The following is a 25,452-nucleotide window of genomic DNA, read 5'->3' as shown; positions in this document are numbered from 1 at the left end:
AGGTTATTTAGAAAGTGTACATTACATGTACCAAACATCCCACCCAACACAGTAGAAAAGAGAATTGAAAACTAAATAATTCCAAGGCCTAGCAGGCTACAAATCAGGCAATTATACAATTTAGAAGAATTAATGGCATTAGTCATCATATGAACATTGCAAAATAAATTGTTAATCAATACTACCTAGATTCAGCAGAGAACAGAAGATAACTAAAAATCTTTTAGTCAACAAACTAGGATTTGTGAAACCAATTACATCAATTCAATCAAATGACAAGAAGGGCGGCAGCATACTAAATAAGCTAAAATGACATTTTCATAGATAGCATAAAATTGTGATTGTCGAGTGCAGAACATTTTGACATATGCATATATGGAAGAAAAGAGAGAACGGCCAACATCACATTGCAATATTATTTTCAAGTAACACAAACAGGGCATCATGGTAGTTGTAGTCATTTCTATTCACCATTAGCAATACTTGTAAAATTGTGAGTTAAACATACTTAGTAAAATACATGCAATGAAAATGAACCTACATTTACAGTATGTACACACAAATGTGAATGAAGTAAATAAGTGAAGAGGAGACTAAGAAACACTATTTCTTCATGTGCAACTAGATGGAGTTTGGAACCTGTTTTTTTAGTACAGCACCATACATAGAAACAAACACACAAAGTAGGCAAATGCAAGGGATGATGCATGGAGAACAACACACATTATGACAGCACATATTGAGCATTGTTAAAAAAAGAGTTACAACCATAATGCTACAAATTTGAGGAAAACAATATATTTTGATACTTTACATTTTGAGTTATATGTTTTAATAAGAGTCTAAAAACATTATCAACAGCTTACTAAGGGGCAAAAACTACATTTCTGATTACTGAGAAATTGATAGGTCCAACTTAACAGTCTCCACTCCATCAGGGATTCCTGTTCGGCCTTCATGAGATAGGATCCACAAGATGTTCTCCTCTCAGGAAAAAAAGTTGTAAGGGGGCGGCTGGAAAAGCCACAACGAGTCCTCTGGGCCTCCTGATGATGTTTGGAGGGCAGGGAATGTACTCTCCCTCTCAGGTCGTTCCACCTCTTCCTACTTTCCTCCTGTGTGCGAAAGTTGTTTGCTATAGGATTCTCTCTATCAACTACTCTGGCCCATATTTGCTTTTTCTGAGATATGGTTGTATTTTGTACTTGGACCCCAAACAATTGTGGCTCTACTCTAATGATTTCATTCACCATGACTGGCAATTCTCCCTCTGCAAAAGGTTGATTCATCCTCCCTGTCATAGTGAATAACTAAAAATAAATTAAATAGAGGCCTACAAGTTAACAAAAAAATGTAAAGTAAATAACCTGACTTCTGCGTGGCAAAATCAGCAGCAAAATGGTGTTCTGCAGCGGAATGGCAAAGGACCATGGCCTGAAATGGAGTAGTTTTATAGTGTGGTATGCAGATGTCCACAATTGGCCTATATACATCAGGTGTGTGCTGCTGGCATCCATCCAATAGCCACAGCCATTGTACAATGTTGAGCAGGGCCCATAACGGACTCCCGCCATCGGGAATTCACTGCCAGAAGAACGCCAGCATGACTGTTAAAACCTAAATATGCTCAGCGCAATCCCGCTACCTAACGGGGATGGAGTTCTGTTAGCCAGCATTGGAGTCCGTCACGTCAGCAGCAATAGACAGCTTACACAGTGGACTCTACTTTCTCGACCTGGATGGAGGTTCAGCCAACATACATTTAAATACGGTGGTCGGAACTCCGTCAGGTTGATGGAGTATTTGAAACTGCCATCACGGCTGGACAACGGAATTCCTGTCAAGTTCTAAACCAGGCCCTTAATCCTGTTTGTTTAAGCATTTTGAATAAAAAATTCCTATTTAATAGATTCAAATGTTTTACCTGCATCCAGGAACACTGCCACCGCTTCCTTCTCAGGTTGGACGTTGTAAGTCATTGCCCCTTAGCGATGAAACCTGATTGTTCAGGGAGGGAGCACAATGTTGGACATACATGGGTGCAATTTACGTGGAAGAATTTTACCTCGTCATTTATTATTGATATTGATAAGTCACATCGGTCTGTATGCACTACACTAAGGAGAGTTATTAGCACTGCTTCACGCATAGTTGGGGTGGTGGTCTGTCTCCACTGCTTCTTGAAATACTCGACGCAAGTGCAATGCAGTGACAGATGCATATTTATGTATGTTTTTGTAAAACTCAATCGTGAATCCGTCAGTGCCTGGACCTTACCACTGAGATGTCTTGAATAGTGTTATCAACTTTCTCGACGGAGAATGACCTGACCAATCCAATCAATCAATTCTTTATTCAGTTAAAAACCATAAAAGACATACAAAATGTAATTCTTAAAAAAGATAAAACCAATTAAAATTCATCAACCAGTTGATAAATAATCTAGCAGCAGTTACTTCCCCACCAAGCCTCTAAGTTTCACAGCAGGAGAAATAAACTTATAGATGCCCATACATATACATTCAAACTGTAAAAGCTCAAGATAAAATAAAGCAGGCCTGCACTTTCTGGTAGTCAGATATCGTAGCAACAATATTAAAAACTTTTTCCTGGGCACAGAATATAAAGTGCAGAAGAAAATAAAATGTAGCAGAGACTGAGGGGAATCGGAGTCGCATGGACATGGGTCGAGAGCAGACCCAGAATACATGTCACTCTGGTAGGCTACTAGGAAGTGAGTTATACCCAATCTAAATCTGATAAGATAGAACCTTTGATAGGGTTTCAGTGGAAATAGCAGATAAGGCTCAATGCCCTCCATAGTAACCAGTGGGAGATACTCCACCCTCCTCTTACCCCTCATGATAAACACTCAACGTGCTAAAAACAAACTCAAAAGATCTTGCTTCATCTGCTGTCCAGATACCAATGCCAGACTTGAAGATGAAAAAAAACACACATTTCTGCCTGAAGCTACCAGGAGACCTTTCACATATCTAATCCAGGGGATCCTGTAGGCTTGCTCTAAAAGTAGGCAATCCTGCACTATTTCCTGGTTAAGAAAGGTCTCCAAAGTGAGTGCCACAGCATTACTAGGGCCAGCCCAATACTATTTTGCAGAGGGCAAATGCCTAGCTCTGTCTGACACAAATAGCCTGGGACACTACTGGGAACTGACAATAGCCTCCGCAAGAAGACATTTTTTTTCGCTTGAAGCTTTGACACATCCATAAAACCCCACACACTTTCTCCATTGATGACTGTCAAACTGCACCTTGCCTCATAAATGGCCAGCAGAGTGTCCAGGGGCCTAGATTCCAGCTTCCTTGAATACTTAAAGAGAGCCTCCACTTTGCACAAATCTTAGACACCTTGGGGGTCATTACGACAGGGTCGCAGTGGCAGTCTGACTACCGGCAACGCGGTGGTCCGACCACTTTGGCGGCGGTCTGACTGCCACATTACGACCATGGAGGTTGCGCCACAGTCGGACCGCCAGTACTACCAGTTTTCTTCCACAGGAGAGACTGGCCTGCTGGCGGATCTAATCCACCAGGGCAGCGCTGCAAGCAGTGCTGCCCTGGGGATTACGACCCCCCTCTCTGCCAGCTTTTACAAAAGACTGGCAGAGACAGGGTGCAGGAGGTCACGGGGGGCTGCAGGGGCCCCCATTGCCAGCCCCGTTGAGCTGTTCACTGTCTGCTTTGCAGACAGTGGAACAGGTGCTAGTGCACCCTACGCACTGCAGCATTTCCTCGGCTCAATTATGAGCCGGCGTCAATGTTGTAGGCTGTTTCCCGCTGTACCAGCAGGCGGAAACACCATTTCCGCCCGCTGACCCAGCAGGAAACTCCTAATGGGGCCCGCGGAAAGGCGGCCGCACTGGCGGCAACCTGACCACAGGAGTTTGGTGGATGGCCTTTTCCGTCTGCCTAACTCATAATAACCCCCTAGTGTTGATAAGGTGTGACCAATTACTTCTGCTGTCAAAAGGGATGCCTAGATATGTAAATGTTCAAACCACTGGTAACTTTTCCCCCTGAATATGATGTGATTTCAGACTCATGCAGGCATCACCCATAAGCATCACATGGGACTTGGTCGAGTTCGTCTTCAGACCCAAGTTACCCATGGAAGAGACACATTTGTTTAGGAGCTTTTGGAGCCCAACCCCTGTCCTCGACATCAATACACAGTCATCAGCATAAAGAAGAGCAGGTATTTTCTTGACGCCTACCATTGGAGAGCCTGTTTCTGCTTTATTCAGAAATTTGTATAAATCATTAATGTAGAGGCAGAACAAAAACGGGAGAAGCACACACCCTTGCTTCACCCCATGTGTCATTTTGAAAGGGTCTGTACACATCCCATTGGCACCATATCTAATGCGGCCTGTTACATTCTCATGTAACTTGGCAAGATAAAAAACAGTGGTTCATCTATACCCATTGCTAACATCTTGGTCCACAACTTGCCCCTACTTACCCAGTCAAATGCAGATGTCAAGTTCATAAAGGCAAGATGTAATCGACCTTTCTTGACCAAAGTGTATTTGTTAATGACCAAGTGAAAATTGAGGCACTGCTCACTGTGCCCAAACCTTTCCTGAAGCCTTACTGAACTTTGGAAAAACAGCCCTGCTCCGTCACCCATGATTCAAGCCTGCTCAGCAGTACTGTTCCCTGGATTTTAATAGTAGAATCAATGAGTGAAATAGGGCAGTAACAACACAGATCTGCCCTATTGCCTTTTTTAAATATGGGCACACTAATTGCACTGGACCAGGACTTAAGGGGTCTGTTCACAATCATGGAGCTTAATACATTAGTCAAAATTGGCACCCAAAGATCAGAATTATCCAAAACAATTTCAGCTGGCACCCCATCTGGCCCTGGGGCATTGTTCCTTGCACACCTCTCCAGGGCAGACAGTACCTCATCTAGCGAGGGGCTTAGCAGCTTAGTGCCTACCCAAGTATTGTTCAGCAAGGGCCAAAACGCTAACCTCACCCAAATCGCTCCTGTAAAGCTTCCAAAAGTGTTCTATCCAGATTGCCGGGGTGATGACCACATCAATGGGAGTATTATAAGTGTTAGAGAAATAGGGAGCATTTTCCACTTCCCAAAAAGTCAGGTGTCCTTACTATTTGTTGCAACATGCAGCTTTTCCCAGGCTTCTCTCCTTATGAACTTCTTCCTTTCTATGATTGCTTATTTATAGTTTGCCCTGCAGGCTCTCACTATATCTTTATCTCTAGGGACCTGTTTCAGAGCAAGGATAAGATCCCTATGGGTTTTTGAGCACCTTGCATCAAACCAACTTTCAGGCATTGGGGCTCGTGGCTGTTCCTCCCTAATTAAGATTGCTGAAATGCTATGGCAAATTTCTTCATACACCTGCAAAATAAGATTAGGGTTGGCCTCAGCATCCAGGCAGATCATAAATGCCTCCTTATTTCGCTTTACAAATTCATTCAAGGCTCCCTGAGTATTCAGCAATACCCATTTACGCTCAGTCCCTTTTTTCCAATGGATGAAAAGTGGGAGGGTGTGGTGTACTAAGCCCCCTATCTGCAGGGGAAAGTGACCGTGGATAATGGTCACTTATGCAATTAGGCAAAATAGCAAAATCATAGACCCTAAACCTATGAGTTAGTGGTAGAGCAATAAAGTCAATTAAACTACCCCTCCCATACCCAAAATAGGTGACATCCCCAGAATGGCTTTAGCCCAATAAATCAAACGTAATGAACAGTGCCCACTTATTCAAAATAGTGTTAAGATGGAAGATTCTACACGTTTTGAACACACACCTTGTGGAAACCAAGTTGCCACAGATCTGCCCACATACAACATTATTGGCAATTGGAATTGTTTTACAATTAAAATCCCTGACCCAAATTATAACATAGTCTGTAATAAGCCCACGCAAAATTTCTTCCAGAGCATGGTCAAGGAAAACAACTATCTCTGTCATTGTTATCACAAAGTTTTGATGATAAAAATTTATCACAACCATTCTCCCCGGAGTTGGCTCTAAATAACATGATGTGGAAGTAAGGAGAATCAAGGTACTTTTTAACTATCCAGCCCAAGGTAAGTGAGATCAAGGTCAATAGACCCCATTTATGATGCCCCCCCCACCCCCCCTTCACCCCCCATGATGGCATAGCCAGGCTCTGGACCGAAATAAATAAATTAATAAATACTGTGTCACGAGACCAGGTCTCCTGCATGCAAACAATACTAGGACACTGTATAAGATTGTGGCACTCAGGACTGTCTACTTTATGAAAGAGCCCAACCACATTCCAGAACAAGAACCTACAGCCCACTTTAGGTGCTGTAGGAGAAATAGCATAGGCTAGCCGTGGCATGACGGAGATATCCCCACCGATATCCCTACACGGAGTGTCACAGCTAGGGCCATTAGCCAAATGCAGAAAGGTAACTTGAGCGTCATTAGGCTGTGGACAGTCAGGTACTCGCCATGTGCGTCTGTGAGCCAAGCCAGAGCCGCTTCGTCGAGGAAGCTTGCTTATATGTTATGTTATGTTGTGTTATGCAGATGTGTTGCGCGCACTATCACCCGGGAGGGCATCCTTCTTTATGGTATAATCAAACCTAAAGCAATAGTTGGAAATATCCACTTGCAATAATGTATCCAGGATCAAAATTAATGTGTTTCCTGTCGCAATGCGAAGAGCAGAAGCTGGCCCGAAAAAATTGCTTTCTCAGTACTTTGATGCAATCCTGTTTTGTGAACAGTACTGGTGTAAAGTTTTAAGAATGTTATTGTATTTAATGATGCGCGTTTCAGTTTGTTGACGCAATAGTGGTATAATATGGAATTTAAAATGCCCTGTTTTTATTGCAGGATGTAGCAAGGTATTATTAAGACCGCGAACGACAGAAGAGGTATCAGAGATCCTCAGGTAAACTTATGTTTATTTAGTATAATTAAATACGTTCAATCTGTGTGTTTAATATATTGACGTTTTAGGCACTCATTTTACATATTCACTTAGGTTATACAAAAAATCACATACAAGCTCTCCTATCTTTACCTGCTTTTTTTAGAGCTCTGCCGGGCAGACCTATTGTAGCACAAAAGGCACTGGTTTAGCAGTACACATATACAAACACTGTTGTGGCGGGTATGTCTCCTGCATGAATTGCGAGTATGCATCCCTCTCCTGAGTTACCCCTAGGCGAAGCTCTGGTGTAATTGTTTTTATTTTTAGTCATCAGTGCACAAAAGCATTTATGCGTCTACGTGGGGTGGGGGCGTTTTATTTAGTGACACTGACACCCATTGCCTCTGCGGTCTGACGTGGCACTTCTTAGCAAATGTTAGTACAGTCTGGTCGCTGGATTTCTGCTGACAGGCGGATCTGTGTGTAATTGGTAGGAGTGGGACCGGCCTTTTTACCTGGGACTGCTGATGTGTGAATTACCTACTGGCCTGCTCTGTGCTCCATCCAAGAGTTTGAGTTTTCTTTCAACCGCACCGAGCCTTGAGGTGGTCCTCGGGCCACTCCATGGGCTGTGGAAGAGCAGCAGGAATGCTGGCATGATCTGTGAGTTTCCCTAACCGTGGGACCCACCTGTCACCTGTTGCAAAGTCCACCTGAACCCTGGTCCGAAGACAGACTGAACCGTGTGCTAAGACTGAACTGCTTTGTAAGGGCGTCTGTGACCTCTAATGTGTGTGTCAGGGATCCTTAAGTGCAGGCTGAAGGACCAGTTTAAATCCTTCATTAACTTTGATAGCCTGCAGCTACAACCTGTATGTGGGCTGGAAGCTGAAAATTGTAGCTGCTCCCTTTCCTCGGTGGCTGCTATCCGCGTTCCCATGAACGGCTTTAGTAAGAGGTGATAATTGGCAGTGGGATCAGAGCTCCTGACGACAGTTTCTCAGCTGGGGGTGGGGGGCTGCTCAATTTGAAGCAGCATGTTTCCTACATAAGGAGAGATTGGGGACTAAGGGCCTGATTCTAACTTTGGAGGACGGTGTTAAACCGTCCCAAAAGTGGCGGATATACCACCTACCGTATTACGAGTCCATTATATCCTATGGAACTCGTAATACGGTAGGTGGTATATCCGCCACTTTTGGGACGGTTTAACACCGTCCTCCAAAGTTAGAATCAGGCCCTAAATCTCGCAAGACAACTCTTTTAACCCCTTCGCTGCGAGGCCTTTTTCCCCTCCTGTGCCAAGCCGTTTTTTTGCTATTTGGGGTAGTTCGCGCTTAGGCCCTTATAACGTTTTGTCCTTTTTTCCCAACATCCTGGGGATTCTAAAGGTACCCAGAGTTTGTGGGTTCCCCTAGAGGAGACTAGGAAATTATCCAAATAGCAGCTAAAAATTGTTTTCTTGGGGGGAAAAAAGTGCTGCAGAAGGAAGCATGTGGTTTATTCCCTACAAATCACATCAACAAAGGTTTTGCACTGCTAAAATCCCCATCTTCCCAGCTTTCAAGGACAGGCAGACTTGAATCAGAAAATTATTTTTTTTCAAAACAGTTTTGGCATTTTACTGACACATAACCCATTTTTACTATTTTGGGTTGTAGCTCAGCCGGCACTTAGGGAAACCTACCTAACCTGTAATTTTTTTTAAAAAATAGACACTTAGGGGAATCCAGGATGGGGTGACATGTGGGGCTCTCACTGAGTTCTGACACATAGATGACCTTTTGCAAACCTCAAAATTTGGCGAAAAAACCCTTTTTCCTCACATTTCGGTGCTTTAAAGTTCTGGAATCTGAGGGGAGTCACAAACTTCCTTTTACCCAGCATTCCCCCAAGTCTCCCGATAAAAAGGGTACCTCACTTGTGTGGGTAGGCCTAGTGCCCGCGACTGGAAACGCCCCAAAGCACATTGTGGACACATCACATTTTTCAATAGAAAACTGACATGTTTTTTGCAAAGTCCCTGGCTGTGGATTTTGGCCTCTTGCTCAGCCAGCACCTAAGGAAACCTAGCAAACATATTCATTTTTGGAAACTAGACACCTAGGGGATTCCAGGAAGGGGTGACTTGTGGGGCTGTCAGGGGGTTCTGTTGCTCAGAATCCTTTGTCAACCTCAAAATTTGGCTAAAAAAACACTTTTGCCTCACATTTCGGTGCTGCAAAGTTCTGGAATCTGAGAGTAGCTACAAACCTCCTTCCACCCAACATTTCCCCAAAGTCTCCCGATAAAAATGGTACCTCACTTGTGTGGGTAGGCCTAGTGCTCGCGAAGGAAGGGCCCAAAACACAACATGGACACATCAAAATGATCTATTACAAAACGACCTGTTTTTGCCAGGGGGGCACCTGCGTTTTTTGTCCTGGGCTCGGCAGTCATCTAGGGAAACCTAACAAACCAAGACATTTCTGAAAACTAGATTCTTGAGGGAGTCCAGGGAAGAGTGATTTGTGTGGATCTCCCAGCGTTTTCTCACCCAGAATCCCCTGCAAACCTCAAATTTAGCTAAATAATCAACTTTTTCATTCATATCTGTGTGAGATCACTGTACCCGTACAAATTTCCTATCACCCAGTGTTCCCCTAGGTCTCCCGATAAAAATGATACCTCACTTGTGTAGGTGGGCCAAGTGCCTGTGACAGGGAAGAGACAAAAATAAGTAGAGTGGGAACCAAAGCGGGTTCAAAAGGGGCATTTTGTTTTTCCAAACATTTTTAGGTTGACAAGTGGGGCAGAATTTTTATTGGTATAGATGTGACATTGCTGGATGGTAGGAAGTTTGTGGATTCCTGTGGATTCCAGAAGGTTCCATTACATACATTTAGGGAAAATGTGTGATTTCAAGCAGAGTTGGAGGTTTGCAGGGCATTGTTGGGTAAGAAATTGTTGTGGGGTGCATGTGAAGCACACCAACCTGGACTCACCCAGATGTGTAGTTTTCAGATGTGTCTAGGTCTGGTAGATTTTTCTAGGTGCCAGCGTACTAAAGTCTAAAAAGTGCAGCTGCTCACCGTTCCAAGTGGACGATATTGGGAGTTAGCCAAGCTCTCTTGTCCCATATGTAAAATCAAAACCCTAAAGAGTCAAATGTCCTCTTGCTAGCTGTTGGGATGAGATACATTAGTTTGCAAGTGAGGCTGAAAAACTGTTACCCCCTTCAGTTGGGGTGGGGGGCATAACCATGCCCATAGTGGTTGACAACCCCCACCCCGCTATTTATGTTAGTTCCCTATCATCTAATCGGCTTTCTGCCCCCCTGGGTGGCGGATCAGGGGAAATTACACCATCTGCCCCCCGGTGGGCAGTACAACTTTGTCCCTATTTATTTGGGGTGGGGGTATGGCCATACCTCCACCTTCTTTAAAAAAAAAAAAAACAATTTGCTGGATTCTAGTGGGATTTCTGCATCCTCGGATGCAGATGGGCCTTACAAAATAGGCTGATCTGCCCCCAAGGCGGGCAGAAATGGCCAAAATGAATGCTCGCCCACAGGGGAGCAACCCTTGCCCAGGGGCCGCTCCCCCCCAAAAAAAAACACACACACAACAATCCCGGGTGCTTAAGTGGTTTCGGCCCCCCTAGGGGCAGATGGATCTAATAAAAATAAGTCAGTGTGCCCCCCAGGGGGGGCAGAAATGACCAACAGTAATATGCCCCCATGGGGAGCGACCCTTGCCCAAAGGGCCGCCCCCCCAACCAAAACACACACACAACAATCCCTGGTGCCCGGGGCGGTGCGTGCTGATGTCATCAGATGTCACCGGGGGAGAGGTGGCTGCTCTTTGCACCACAAGTAACTGTCTAGCACTGTTCCTGTAGAATGGAGAAGCATTAAAAGAAGCTTAAACTGTTGAGATTTTGTCATTTTCTAGCTCAGCGTGTATGGCAGTGCGCATTCTATGCAACAACTTTTCTAGAGAAACAGATGTGTGAGGTGGGCAGATTCAGAGTGTCCCAGTTGTTGTAGGGTGCTATATATTTGAGCTGCTCTCCACCTAAAATTGGGAACTACTAGTTTTATTTTTTCCCTACACACAGATGTAAGACTCATCATGCATACATACACGCACACCTCTCACTATACACACCTACAGGTACAAGACTCCCAACCAGAGCTTTAAGTGGGCAGGTCTCTCTGGGTCTTAAACCCAGAAATAATAAAAAATCCCTATTGGGCCCTATTTTCCTGTCTGTCGCTTTCCTAGTGATTGATTTAGGAAAAATGAATGTAAGAAAAATTAAGGTAATCCATGTCAGCAGTGTATTCTTGTTTATATTTCACAGGTTTTACTTAATCTTGCATTCTCTTAAGAGTTTTTGCTATATGTAGGATGTTGTGTTTCTGTATTTTTTCATGTAGTGTATTGCGCTTATATTGTGCATGCTTTGTACTGACTTGCCACCAGGTGTTTATACCAGGCCACGACTGAGAACTCTGGAGGTGAGGATTAAGGCAGTGCAAGTTGGGTCAAAGAGGTGTTAAAAAAAAACGTGGCCATGCAATTCTTTACCTTTCTGCAGAGCGCACATAGAAATGGTCACGTATTCTAGGTGTAGTTGTAATAATGTGCAAATGTATGTGAAGGACCAATATTGACAAGAGAAAAGTAAAAGAAAATGGAGGGATTACAGGACAGTGGGTGTGATGAGAGGTGAAGTGAAGGAGATTTGAAGAAGTGCATTTAGGAGAGAGTGAAAAGAGGGTGTTGAAGAGAAAAGATACGAGCTGCAAGATATGCAGATGGAGAGGAAAAATGACAAACCAGTCTATCATATAGTGAACATAACAGGAGAGATTAGAACCAGGTGGAGGCGCGTTCCTGTAGACAAGCAATAACAGCATGGCTAAATTCTGAAGATCCTTGAGTAATCTCTTGTACAGTAAAATACCTAGAGGGTGTTGATCAGGCTATAAAGAAAGCTCTTTGCTAGTCTGTATAGTTCTAGTAAAGACTTTTGGTCCCTGATGGAGATTTCTGTGAAGTACCCCTTCCACCATCTGCTGTAATGGCCCCTATTTCCTGGCTTATTCTCAGCACTTTAATCATCATTAGCACAGGCCCCTTTTTAGCACCAAACCCCTTACTTCTTCGTGTGATCAACGGTCTTTTGTCTTCTTGCACAAAACAGGGCATACTTTTACAGACAGGACACTGAACTATGTAACGAGTCAGTCTTGCTGAATATGCCAAGACGTTCTATTGTTTTAATGAATCCTATTTATTATTGCATTTTGTATTGTAATGATTTTAATTACTTGATCAATAACGTTTTCACTCACTCACTCAATGGGAGTGATTGAGACATTCTGAATACCACTATCCCTTCCACATGCTTCAGTAATGTTTAATTCAGTCTCATAAATTCAGAATTTAAACATTTTCAGTATTAATTACTTACAACAAAATCATTGTTGTTACTCATTTATCTTAAACACCAACAGCCATTGGCAAAATCCAATTCTCAGCTGGTTTTAGATGTATGTCAGTTGTTGTGTTATATATCTTGATGCAACAAAAGAAAGCTCAGGGGTGCACCAAAATACCAGTTGGGCGGCACCATGTAGGAATCAAAGAAATGTAGTTTACATGTTTAAGCCACACCTTTAATTACATAGGCCACTCCTCTTTTAGAGACACCACACCTTTTTCAGCCCACTTAAAGCCCTGCTCCCTACACCCACACACACACACAAACACACCCTGGCATTGCACTCAAAGGCATACAGGGGTCTTATGCATTCTCCTTTATATGCAAGCCCTGCATTCAACCCATAGAGGCAGCTTCCACTCACCCCTACAGGCATCCCCCATTCACTACCTAGAGGCAGGGCCAGACTGGAGAACCAAAAGCAGCCCAGACAAAAATGCTCAATCTAGTCCAGCTCCCTTCATCTCCTCGTACAGTCCCTCTTTTTCAATCCATCCTTCTCTTTCTCTCTCTCACTTGAAGCCTCCCCTTTCCTGCTGCAATTAACCGCAGGGAGCTAGGGAAGGTAACAGAGACAACATAAGCAGCTCCTTGTCCTAAAAACGGGCATCCAGGGACTCCGGCCCAACAGGGAACTGCCTGGTAGAATAAAAGGCCTATCTGGTTCTGCCTATAAGCATCACCAGATGCATTCGCTAATGGTAAGTACTACAGTTATAGAGACACACTCCTGCACTTACCTCCTGCACACATACAGGCCAGGGGTGGCTCCTTCTCTATGGCAAAGGAACGTTGCCCCACCAGCTGTGCCAGAAGCTGAAAAATTAAAGGATAGATCGTTTTATTTGTCTGCTTCTGGCACTGCCAGCAGTACAGGGAGGGGCGGGATACATCATGGGAGGTGGGAGGGGGAGAGTGCACCAGAGTGCACATGTTTGTGTGGCCTGCCATCTTAGGCCGGTCAAGCACACATGCGCACTTAGGTTTCTCCAGGCCGGCTGTGTTTAACAGCCAGGCTGGAGAAACTGCACAAACCCCAAGGCTGTGGCTCCAGCTGCCCTCAATAATGCAGATGCCCCCTTCACTCACTCACACAGGTAGCCGAGGGCTCACACAGGCATCCCTTTGGGCTCACCAGCTACTGGCCCTCCCTGCACTCAACCCATGCAGGCCCCTCTACACTCACCACTAAAGGTGCTTCCCTGGGAACATGCTCTATAAACACTCCCTGCATACACCACACAGCACCCACCACCTGCACTTACTCTGTAAATGTACCCCTACCCAACACACAGGCACACCTTGCATACAAACTGGCACACCCTGCACACACCACAGGCATACTCTTCACCCTATCACCCTGTACTCGCACCACCCACCATTCACATAGGCATACTTTAGGCTGTAACAGCCCCTACACTCGCCAAACACTTACTAAAAAACATTATCAACTCTATGCTACATGTGCAGGGTGAATAATGCTAACAAACTGGTGAGAAATCTTGTTATACAGCAATAGTTGGTCCGTCAGTGGTATTGCCGCCTGACTGATGGACAGGCGATGGTCTTAAGCATTATTTCAATGCATCAATTATGATATATTCGGTGTCTGCAAACATTATAACACTAGTGGCAGTTCAAAGCTAGATTGCACTCTGTACAACTGCGTGACACTGTCAACTTTTGGAAGAGGCAGCCTCAAGCGATAATTCAAAATGACTGGAAATTAGTTTGGTACCCTCGGTTGTACCCATTGTATGTTCTAAATGTCAGAGGCAATTCTGGCCCTCCTGCCAACAGGTATGTGTGTAAGCTAAACAATAAACTGTAAGTTTCCAACATCCCACAACAACACACTTCACAGTTACACAGAACTTTTAGTTTGGGCACCTGCTGCACAACCACATGATCAAGTGGTCATTTGTTATTAGTAACCCGCGCTACAAGACTAAGGAGCTATTTGTTGAATAAATTCGAAAAAGGAGTGATTCGCTGTTCATGGTTAAACATGTTCTTAAACGCAGCGGGAAAGGGGCCCCCGTTTTGCCTCAGTACGATTCACTACAAGTGTATGTGTAAACAAATGGCTAGAATGTGTTACTCATGTCAATAACATTTAATGTTGTTGTTGTTAAGGTGGTGGGTAACATTGTGTTTTTTCATTTCTTGATTCAACTTTCGCTTCCTGTGATATGTTTCTTTACAGCTTGAAGATTGTAATGAAAACAAAATACAGGAGTAGCAGGTTGGTTCTGAATGTCCTTGTTTAGTCTAACCTAAATATGCAGATTCACCTTTATTCACATTCTAAGGTTCCGTCCCTCCAGGCCTTCTCATAATTGTTTACTACCCATCGCCACTTTACTCCGCTGACAGAAGCTGCCGACTTTCCCTGGCATACTTGAGTAACATGGGGTCTGAGTGGGGCAAGTACACTGCAGGGCGCTGACCTATCTCTAGCACTGGCACTCTCTAGTCTGGCGGCTAGTGCGGCACACTTGGTCGGATTCACTCAAACCCGACCAGAGATTGCGCACTGGTCGCGGCTCTGAAGATGGACAGCACTGGTCAAGAATGCACTACCCCTCAATCTCAGCTATCAGGCTATCTCCCAGGTTGGACTGGGCTCCACACCAGGAACAAACACGGCGGCAACCTGTGTCTGGGAGAACATGCCGCCACCCCGACAGAAGGAGAGGGACATGGGTGGTAAAGGCCCCAGTGTTCCTTCCGATCACACACCATGAAATGGCCGATTGCCACTGTAATGAAGTGCAAGCTACTAGCGTTGTGTGTCTATAATGCTCACCAGCTGCCCCCTGTAAAGTCCCTCCCATATCCCCTCGCTCCTCACCCCAGCACTCTAGCTCTCAGGGCCCGGCAACAGCCGCCATGAAACCAACAATCCCTACGGTGAAGCAGGTGACGGAATCCCGGATGTGACAACACAGCGGAGCCCTTCGACCTGCAAGGGACTGAAGGGGCCGCGCACGAGCTTAGGCCTCGTGTCCCGCGAGAGCGAGCAGGCCGTCGCGAGAGGGAATGTTCCACTAGAAGACGACAGTGGGCATTGTAGAGGGGAGGAAACAAGGGCACTGAGACAAAGGTGAAAACAAACATTTGCAAAGCAAAATCCGCTCACAGTGAAAATTATTGACAAAAGTGCAATTATCCATGTAACCGCAAAAGTGCAGATATCCATTTAACAGGGTCGATTAAATGGGTTTTATGTTTGCAAAAGGAGCTTGTGAGGAGGAGGGACTGAAAACGCACCCACAGTGTAATACCAACAGGCAAATACTAAAACAATAAGTTCCAGACAGAAGAGATAAACAGGACATAGCATGATTGTACCATAGTTGGTACTGCCCCCAAAGAGAAAAAGGCAGGACAAAGAAGCAGAACTGACTACTAGCAAGCAAGGATTTTTGAAGGACACTGGAACCAACAAATGAAATCGCAGGAACCCACAGTATAAGTATATTTAAAAAGTATACAACACGTCGAACGCTACGCTCGACCTAAAAACGCGTACAAATAGAACGACGGGCGGGAGGTGGTGGAGGGACGGTGCTACACAGGAACTCTAACTAAATTGCTTCACGAAGAGGAAACGCAGTGATGGCTGGGAGGTGCTTGGGGACAGCGCAGCACTAGGAAATTAACTACATCGCAACGCAACCAGGAAACGCAGCGACAAGCGGTGGTGGTGGGGGGACGGCACCACAAGCAGAGTCAAAAGAAAGCAAGCCTTTGCAATGCAATGGGTCACTCGTTTGCTTGAGTTAGAGCTTTTAAAAAAAAACATTTAATTGAACTTTATCAATAACATTAACGGCACATAGGGCGCTCCGACTGCAGCATATCATGTCTTTGTTACAGGTGTATCCAGTATCTCATGACTGAAATATAGGGGTACCCTCTGTACAATAACCAAACCATGCCCTTAAATGTGGGACATATTTATATAAATACACTGTTAATGTTTCCCCTCTCCTCATGTTGCCCTACAGTATAGGTGCTCCCATTTCAAGTGCCTACACTCGACCCACCCTCCCCCCTTGTGCGCCATGCCGCTTCAAACTGCCAATTTGTGTCTGATGTCTGTTGCTATGTCAGGTGTCTCTGCACGGGTTCTGTCCTCTTCTATCTCACATGTGGTTGTTGGGTGATGGGGAAGTACCTATCAGGTATATGAGGTATTGATCCCCTCGTGGACCACAAGGGGATGGTGCACTGTCCCAACGTTCTTCATCCAAATGCCCCAGGACGCACCCTAGGGTACTCCAAGCCTGGGCCCTCTCTGATCAACCCCAGGCCCTGCCTGGCCTTTCGGTATCTCACCGTCTCCTCTGCCTTCACCCACTTCAGCACCTCCCATCTCCAGGTCACGCTCTGAAGACCCCACATCACATTCAAATTCCTTGCACTTTCTCTCTTGGCCAGTAGAAGAGCAAACCCCCGGAACTGATTGGTCACTTTATGCCGAGCTGTGTGGGGGTACCCTCGGAGCAAATAATATCTGGGATCATGGCGGACTTCACGATCGATGACCTCCTTTAAGTCCCAGAATTCCCTCAAAGTTGGACAAATCCAGAACATGTGAAAGAACTCTGCCACCTCCTCGCCACATCGTGGACATCTGGCCTTGGAATTCCTCAAAGGGTAGGAGGGTGTTGGCTTCATACAAGGAGCCCATGGAAGTTGCTCCCACCTCTATCCAGCTAGAGAGTTTCCTCCAATCTTCCCCATGAGGCAGCACCAATAGAAATTATAATGGGATCTCAGTGGCATGAGGTATAGTGCGATTTGATCTGCGGAGATATCACAGCCAACAGCTGCGCATTACCTTCAACTTAGTGGGGCTGGATATAGCGGGAGGGCCTAGACGGAGCACAATCTTGGCTAATGACTAAAGGTCCGGAGTGAATTGTGCGACCTCCCTGTCTGGCATCGTGCGGTTGGCTATCCATTGAGTCAGCCACTGTAACTGCCCCGCAAAGTATTGTGCCTCAAGTCTGGGACGGCCAATCCTCCGTCCGTCACAGGCCTCTAAACAACAGCAAGTGCAAGCCGTCATCTACCGGATCCCCAAAGGAAACCAACAATCAATGAGCTCAACTCCTTGAAAAAAGCTCTCAGGATCCATAGTGGAAGAGTGACAAAAAAATAAAATAATCGGGGTAGAGCGATCATTTTCAGAAGGGCGACCCGCCCTGCTACCAAGAGGGGTAACGATTCCCAGAAGGTCATGTTGCTGTGGAGCCCACGCAGTGCCCACCCCACATTTTCCTCCATAAGGTCTGCTCGGCTATGATAAACGTGCACTCCCAGGTAAGTCAGGCAGCGCGGCTCCCACTGCAGGTCGCCAAGGTCTGGAGGGGCTGCTTGGTAAGCTGTCATAGATAATATACCAGACTTTCGCCACTTGACTCGGGGCCCCAATAGCGAGCCAAAACGGTCCAATAGGTGCCTTGCTCCTTGAAGGGCACCCTCTGCATCTCCCATAAATAGTAGGAGATCATCTGGGTACATTGCAATGTAATGGTTGCAGCCCTGCTGCCCTCAGGCCTCTAAAGCATGTCTAGCTCGAGACCTGTACGAGTGGCTGAATGAGAAGGGCAAAAATAAGGGGGGAGAGCCGGCAGCCCTGTCTGGTTCCCCTCTCCACCCGATAACCTTCAGAAATAGTTCCCCACGTGCAGACTCTTGCTTGCGGCATGGTACAGAATAATTGGGTCCAGGCTACGAAGTGCTCACCAAGGCCAAACTTATGTAGCACTTCATATAGGCACGGCTATTCTAAGCTATCAAAAGCTTTCTTGAAATCTATAGCGAATATCACTGCACTATTCTTATCATAAGTGTCATCATCTAGTAATAAGAATAACCGACATATGTTAAGGACTGTATGTTATCTGGGGATGAACCCTGCCTGATCTCGATGGATCAGGTGAGGCATATGACCCAACAGGTGTGTGGCTAGGATTTTGCTTAGTATCTTGTAATCCACAAACAGCATCAGTAAAGGTTGATAGGATGGCAACGTTGGTGGCTGGTTTTCACAGTTTCAGGAAAGGAAAGATAAGGGCCTCCCGAACCAGCAAGGGGAGAGTCCCAATTTTCTTGGCCTCCTCGTACATGCCGACCAGTTTCGAGCCTGGTGTTGCCATGTAAGTTGAGTAAAATTCAACCGGAAGACCATCCAGTCCCGGGGTATTATTTCAAGCCATACTTGTGATAGCGGTCCTCACCTCATTAAGCGTGATTGCTTGTTCCAAGGCCTCAGATTCTTGATTCGATAATGATGGGAGGGTGAGATGTGTTAAGAAATTTCGGATGTCTGCCATAGATGGCCGAACTTTGGTTGTGTATAGGTCTGCATTGTAGCTGCAAAGTTCCTGAGTAATTGCAGCCTTGTGGTAGACTGCGTTGCCCAAAGGTGTGTGCAGTTCGACTATGATTGACCCTCTTATTGTCGGGTTTGCTAACCACGCCAAGAGGGAGCTTGCTCAATTGCCCTCCAAATGCATGTGTGCTATATAAGCTTTGTAATTGTAGCAGCCCAGCCTTTCATCCTCTACTGCCACTTTCTCTTGGTCTTCCACGACTAATGCCTGGAGGTCTGGGCCGTCTGGGCGCCTCTGCTCTAGCATTCACAACTCTTGCTCCGCTTTCTCTATGTCATGGAGTAACATGTGGCAGGCACCCTTGGCCGCTGAAATGCATCGTCCTCTAATAACTGCTTTAAAAGCATCCCACTCCAAAAGTCTTGTGTCTGTGGATCCCTCATTTACCTCTAAAAAAGCTGTTATTTCAGAACCAATGGCGTCCTTAAAAGCCTGATCTTCCAGGAGGGCCGGCTGGAGTCACAATGTGGGTACCGGGGGTCAGAGGTGTGACCATCTAAGTCCTAATGGTAAGGGATTATGGTTTGAGATTGCTCTGGTCAGGTATTCAGGGAGCTGTGTCAGCTCATGAATGTCTGGAGAGCACAAGAAGGTATGTAAGCGCACATGTAAGTCATGTAATGGAGAGAAAAAGAAGTAATCTCTGCCCTCTGGGTAATGAGCCTGCCAAGAATCAACTAGTCCCTATTTATTTTGCCAGTTCCAGAATGCTCTAGCAGCTCGAACAGTCGGGAAGTTCTGCAGTGGAGGTGTGATCTATCTAGAGTTGTGTCAAACATACAGTTAAAATCTCTACCTAGCAAGACAGGTACCATGAAGTGTGTGGCCAGGTATTCGGAAAGGGACGTCAGAATTCCTGATTGGTCAGTGTTAGGGCCATAAACGCTCCTGATCACTATCTCCCACCCATCTAGCATCCCAGTGATTATGACATAATGCCCCAAAGGGTCTATGATGGAAGTGTTTTGTTGATATAGCACCCCGGGTTTGATCCATATAAGGGTCCCCCTCGTATAAGCTGAGTAAATAGTGCAATAGACCTGACCTCACAATCTTCGTTGAAGTGTGCGCCCCTCTACGGCGTCCAAGTGGATCTCCTGTAACAGAGCTATATGGATCCCTCTTCTAGTGAAAAGTGAAAATACTTTATGGCGTTTGGCATCCCCCTGATGTTCCATGTTAGTACCTTAAAACTCTGTGTGGTAGTCTTTGGCAGTGTAATGTGTGGCATTCTGGGAGATGCAGGGGTTCCTGCCCCATCTCAAGAGGCACCCCTCTCACAGCAAGTCTGGTATGTAGCAGGCAGCACAAAACAGGCTCCTCTTTAACTAAAATAAGCTCTTCCCAATTCCCAAACCCAGGGACAAGCGTTGTGACCCACTTGCTCAAACTATCAAACAACCAATAGTCAAAACATGTTCATGCTTTCTAACGTTCAGATCAAGGTTTGTAGGGGAGTGATAGTCCAGACAGTTTGCAACTCTTAGCATGGAATCTCAGGCACCCACCCGACCTCCAATAGCACATTTCATTAGTGATCAATCCTTATGGGGTTTCTATTACATTAACTGTAACGGGCGGTGTGGGAACAGAGTTTTTCTTCTACCCCAGCGTTCCAGGGCAGATGCAAAGATTGTTAAATGAGCTCATCTGCAGTTCCTAGGGTGACCACCGGGAGAATCACATTGGAGGGTATTGAGGCAAGGGACTCACTGTCAGAATCTGATCTCTCTTCGCTTGCTCCCTGAGATGGGGACAGAGGGCCAGGGGAGATCCGCAGAGGGAGGCGCCTGCAGTGACCACCTTCCAACGCTCTCTCTGCACTTCTTCTGTGGGATGTCCAGCCAGTGCAGACGGTCTCGTTTGTCAAGAGCGAGGTTAGGGCTTTCTCTTCTGCATCTAGGGTAGGTCGCTCGGGCCTGGACTAGAATAGGTTGTAGTTCCGTCCAGGACCATGCATCCTGGTGGGTGGAAAAAAACTGCACCCCTTCAGAGTTGTGCAGGGAACTGCATGGAATACTCTATCCCCAGTTCCCAAAGTTTCCTCTTCATGCCGGGGAATGCTGCCATCTGGTGCTGCACCTCTCTGGAGAAATCTGGGAATATTGACCCTTTATTGGTCTCCACCACCAGATTCTCTCGTAGTCGCACCTGTTGTAGAATGTAATATCTATCCTTAAAGTGAAGAAGCTGCGCCACCACCGGTCTCAGTGGAGCGCCTGAGAGAAATGGCTAAGCCGGTACTCTGTGGGCATGCTCCAAAGCAAAGAAGGTAGATAGGCCGTCCGGGGCCACTGTGCATCTGAGCCAATCTTCCAGGTTGCGCACCATGTCTGAACCTTCAATTGTTTCAGGGAGTCCCACTACTCTGATATTATTGCGACGTGGCCTGTTCTCCGCATCTTCCGCTCTGCTCTCTGAAGCAGTTAGGCGAGTTTCAACCGAAGCCATGCGACCACCCACCATCGCCACTGCAGGGGTTTTCTTGGATAGTTCTCTCTCAGTCCCAGTGACCCTCTCAGCTAAACGATGGTGGTCATCACACAGTAGGCCCAACTCAATACTTAAGGTGTACATTTTGGCTTTGAGGTCTGCTCTGGACACCGCTATGGTCTGTAGTACGTCTTGGAGTGTGGGGGTGGAAGGGGCTGTCACCATCATCATTGGTGGCGTTTGCTCCGAGCCACCGCTGGGAGCCCCCAAGGTCCCCATCTCTTTTTTTTCATGGCTTTGCCCATGGCGTGCTCCTGAGTCGCCTGCAGACAAACCTCGAATGGCTTAGGTCTTTCTGGTGTGCAGGTAGTCCAGCAGGCGGCCCCAACGACCAATAGGTTTTCTAGCGGTGGGTTTTCTAGCGGTGGGTTGTCTCCGCGGTGTAAGAGGGTGAACTAGGTCTTCTTCTGCTTAGCAGGCGTGAGAGGCAATTTGCGTTTCCACTTGTTAGGGCCCCACCAGTACACTCTGGTGTTACAGTCCGCTAGGAGTTGGGCTCACCTTCCCAAGTGGTCATGGAGTAAAGGAACAAGTTGTGAAGCCAGGGTTTTTGGTGCCACCTTGTAGGGATTCACAGTCTCCTCCACCCTTGCCTTCTGCCACCACTATTTCAACTCCCATCTTGGGAGATCCGCAGAGGGGAAAATGGATTAAATGTCTGAAAGCCGCAGAGTGGTTCCGGTGGCCATCGTTTTGTCTGACAATCACTGCACCTCAGACCCCACTCGGGCGCTATATGGCTCTCCCTCTCCTCACCTCTGACACCGCCATGCCATCTTCATCCCCAAGGAACAGGGAGATCTTCTTGGTGATCAAAGGATTAATGTGCGCCACTCTGCCGCTTATTTGTCACTCACCGCGGGGCAGCCTCCACCTCACAGTGCACCTCTCTACAGCACACGCAACACCCAACGCCCACAGATCAGGGCATAACACCGCTTGCCCAGCCGCCTAGGTCGCAGCCCGACTTCTCTAGTGCCAGGAGCCCAGCTCTCATCAGCTTGTGCGCTCAGCTCCCAATTTGTGCGGGGGGGAGTCTAACCCACCAGGGTGCACCCCCTCCTTCATGCAGTATTCATGTCCTTACAGCTCCCCAGGCAACCATGCGCTGGGAGGCTTGGCTGGGGTCCCAGGCGAGTGTGCTGTCAGTGCACTGCGATCACCCCAGGTAGGGATCCCATATTGCCTCTGGGCTGTTCCCGAGGCAGCAAACCATTTTCTTCAGGACCGCGTTCGGCCCCACATCAGCCCAGGGTCCCAAGCAGCAGTACAGCCCTCCAGGGCATGCAACCTCCTGTTGCAACTTCGGATCCTCTGTGGCACTGGGACTCACTGAAATGCTGGGCACCATTTAAGTTCGCCATGCGGCCCAGGCCCTAGCTGAGCAGTGTTCCCCAGTCTCTGGCAATTGTCAAGGGGGCCCCTCTTTGCAGGCAGAGGGGTAGAAGAGGTGGCCCCCTACCTCTTCTGTGCGGTAGGATGGGGTTGGATAGGGCGGAGTGCACCAGAGCTCCGGAGCCCTCCGTCTCACTCCACTCGCCGCCTAGCCACGCCACCCTCGAGTTAGAGTTGTTAACATTGTAAATTCCTAACTGGACTTTTCTTGTCACATAATTTGAAACTGTACAGTAAAACAGTTGACATAAGTGAGCTGATTCAAAGTGCCACGGCTGCCATGAGCATAAGTGCAAAGGAGAGACACAAAAGGAAAAAGAAGTTCGCTCACAGTCAAACTTATCAGCAGACGTGCAATTATCCATGTAACAGGGTCGATGGCCAAGGCGGTAACAAAACTGCCCCAAGGAGGTACAAGCATAAAGCATTTACCAATGTCTTCAAAGGATTTTTGAAAGGCAAGCCCACGAACAAGTGAAAGTGATGGGCTTGAGGTGGGCGTGGTTAAAAGCCCACATACATACCAACACATTGGAAAAGCAGTGCTTTTGTGCTGCTATGCTCAGCGTAAAAAGTACTCTGTTTCACCAACTATGCAATATAGCACAAATAGAATATGTAACAGAGCAAAAGATTTTAACAAGGGACTATAGGTAAGGTAATGCAAAAGACACGTGTAGGCTCACAATGGGAAGTGCAAGCTAGTTACTTTGTCTGTGATCTGCAGGTCATGCTCTCTTTAAAGTACTGGTTCTTAGTGGGTAGAAACTGGTCCCACAATCTCAAGTCTCTGTGGCAGTGCTCAGTTAACGTTTACTTTTGGTGCACTGGGCCCCAGGGATGAAGTCTGTGCTGCAAACATGTGGTCCAACCTATTTTCTTGGTGCTGGCTCAGAAATTCTGCGCAGCGGCGTCAGTCTCTGGTAGTACAATTCAGGCCCAGACAGTGATAAGAGTCCATCTGAAAGTCACTGGTGATTCCGTTGAGAAGACGGGATAGAGGTCATATGTCATTGTTGGCTCTAGCACACATTGCAGTTCTCTGGGACAAAGCATGAGGAAAACCGATGGAGACATTCAACATCTCTTTTTCAGTGCGGCTTGTCAGGTTCACAGAAGGGATGCAGAGGGATCCACTCCAACAACCAGTTAGACACCGCTCTTGATTGTGGTGATCACAGACAATAGTCATACTTGGGACCTTCAGTGCAACCTGCTAGCCCCAAACAGGATAAAGGGAGACCCACTCCAGCACACTGTCGGCTTTGTAATGTAATTTCTGGTGGATTTGACTACAGTAAGTTGTCCTGTCCCTCCAACCATTCCATTTGGGCAGTTCTTTCTTACTGGTCACAGCATCTGAGCTTCTCCTCTGGGCAGTCTTCTGCTTGCTAGGGTGCCTTCCACTCCTCATTCTTAACAGGCGACTTGGACTTCTTTACAAGACAGGCCCCCAGCTCTTCTTCATCAAGTAATTGCAGGCTTTCAGGTAATATCTCCTTACCTCTCGGAGACGACTATCACACTAGCCCTAGGATCACAATGGTATCCCTGACACTCTGTGGAGTGTCACCTCATCAGTTTGTCCTCTTTTATAGTCCTTTGCCAGTCAGGGAATATTGATTCCCCCATCACTGTTCTGGAACCAAATTGAAATGGTTTGCCCAGTTGTCTATCACTCATCTCCAGAGCAGACATAGGCCCTCATTATGTCATTGGCGGTAAAAACTGCCTGCCGCCACGGCGACGGCCGTCATAAGCCCGTCGCCTTGGCTCACATCCGTCTGCCATAATATGTCCCTAGCCGGATTTCCGCCACAAGAAAGGCGGAAATCCAGATGTGGTCATGCTGGCAGACAGTGTTAAGGTGGTGCTGCTACCACCAGCAGCGCCACACCAGTAGACCGCCACCAGCCATATTATGATAAATAATACGGTTTGGCAGTGTTCTTCTGGCGGTAGCAGTGCCCTGTCCCATACCCTGACGGAAGACCCCCTGAATCCAGGTGTGTGTGTGTGGGGGGGGGGGGGGGTGTGCATGAGTGTGTATGTGCATGAGAATGTATATGTAGTGTTGTTTGCGTGCGTGTATGCATGTGTGAGAATGCTTGTAAGTATGGCTATGTGAATGCATGTCTGTGTGTTAGTGTGAATGTGGTGCGGATGTGCGCATGAATGAACGGATGCATTTGTGTAGGAATGTGTGTAGGCCTGTGTAAGTGGGTGTGTGTATGCGTGGTGTGTGTCTGCGTATGTGTGTGTTGGGGGGCGGGCAATTGGAAAGGGGAGAGCGTGGATAAAGGGGGATGGGGGGTTTCTGGGGAGTTGTTGGGGGGAAGTGGCCGCCTATCAGTGACAGGGAAGGAATTACCTGTCACTGACAGGCCTACCGCCATGCGCCTTTTGGAATACTCTCTAAGGAGAGAACAAGGCAGGCAATGACAGAATGATTCTATCCCTACTACAAGAAGACCACTGTTTCCACTTCCCCACACCCTTCCTCTGTTCTAATCTAAGTGCTTAGAAAGGTACTGTCAGACAGGTCACTGCTGAATTTCTACTTTTCTACAGGTAGCTCTGACTCCTTTCTGATGGATACAACTACCTGTGGATTCCTCACCTCATGAATACTCCCATGGCGCCAGCATTCTACGGAAATCTTCTTACTAGTCTCTGCACGTCGACGAGGACGTCACTGTCTCGCACGCGACGCCGTCTGACGTCATACAGGCAATAAGAGGTCCTCGA

General features: G+C 46.7%; 1 protein-coding gene across 3 annotated transcripts in view; it reads left to right on the top strand.

Annotated features, from left to right (window-relative positions):
• D2HGDH (D-2-hydroxyglutarate dehydrogenase) overlaps positions 1-25,452 on the top strand; it is a 914,182-nt gene that overhangs the window by 386,697 nt on the left and 502,033 nt on the right. For all 3 annotated transcript variants that reach the window (XM_069213619.1, XM_069213618.1, XM_069213620.1), the window contains one exon: positions 6,877-6,934. In XM_069213619.1, the coding sequence (XP_069069720.1) occupies positions 6,877-6,934 (58 nt within the window). The remainder of the gene's footprint in view (positions 1-6,876; positions 6,935-25,452) is intronic.

This window comes from Pleurodeles waltl, chromosome 11 (assembly GCF_031143425.1).
Source record: "Pleurodeles waltl isolate 20211129_DDA chromosome 11, aPleWal1.hap1.20221129, whole genome shotgun sequence".
NCBI lineage: Eukaryota > Metazoa > Chordata > Amphibia > Caudata > Salamandridae > Pleurodeles > Pleurodeles waltl.
This window is presented reverse-complemented; position numbering and strand designations above follow the sequence as displayed.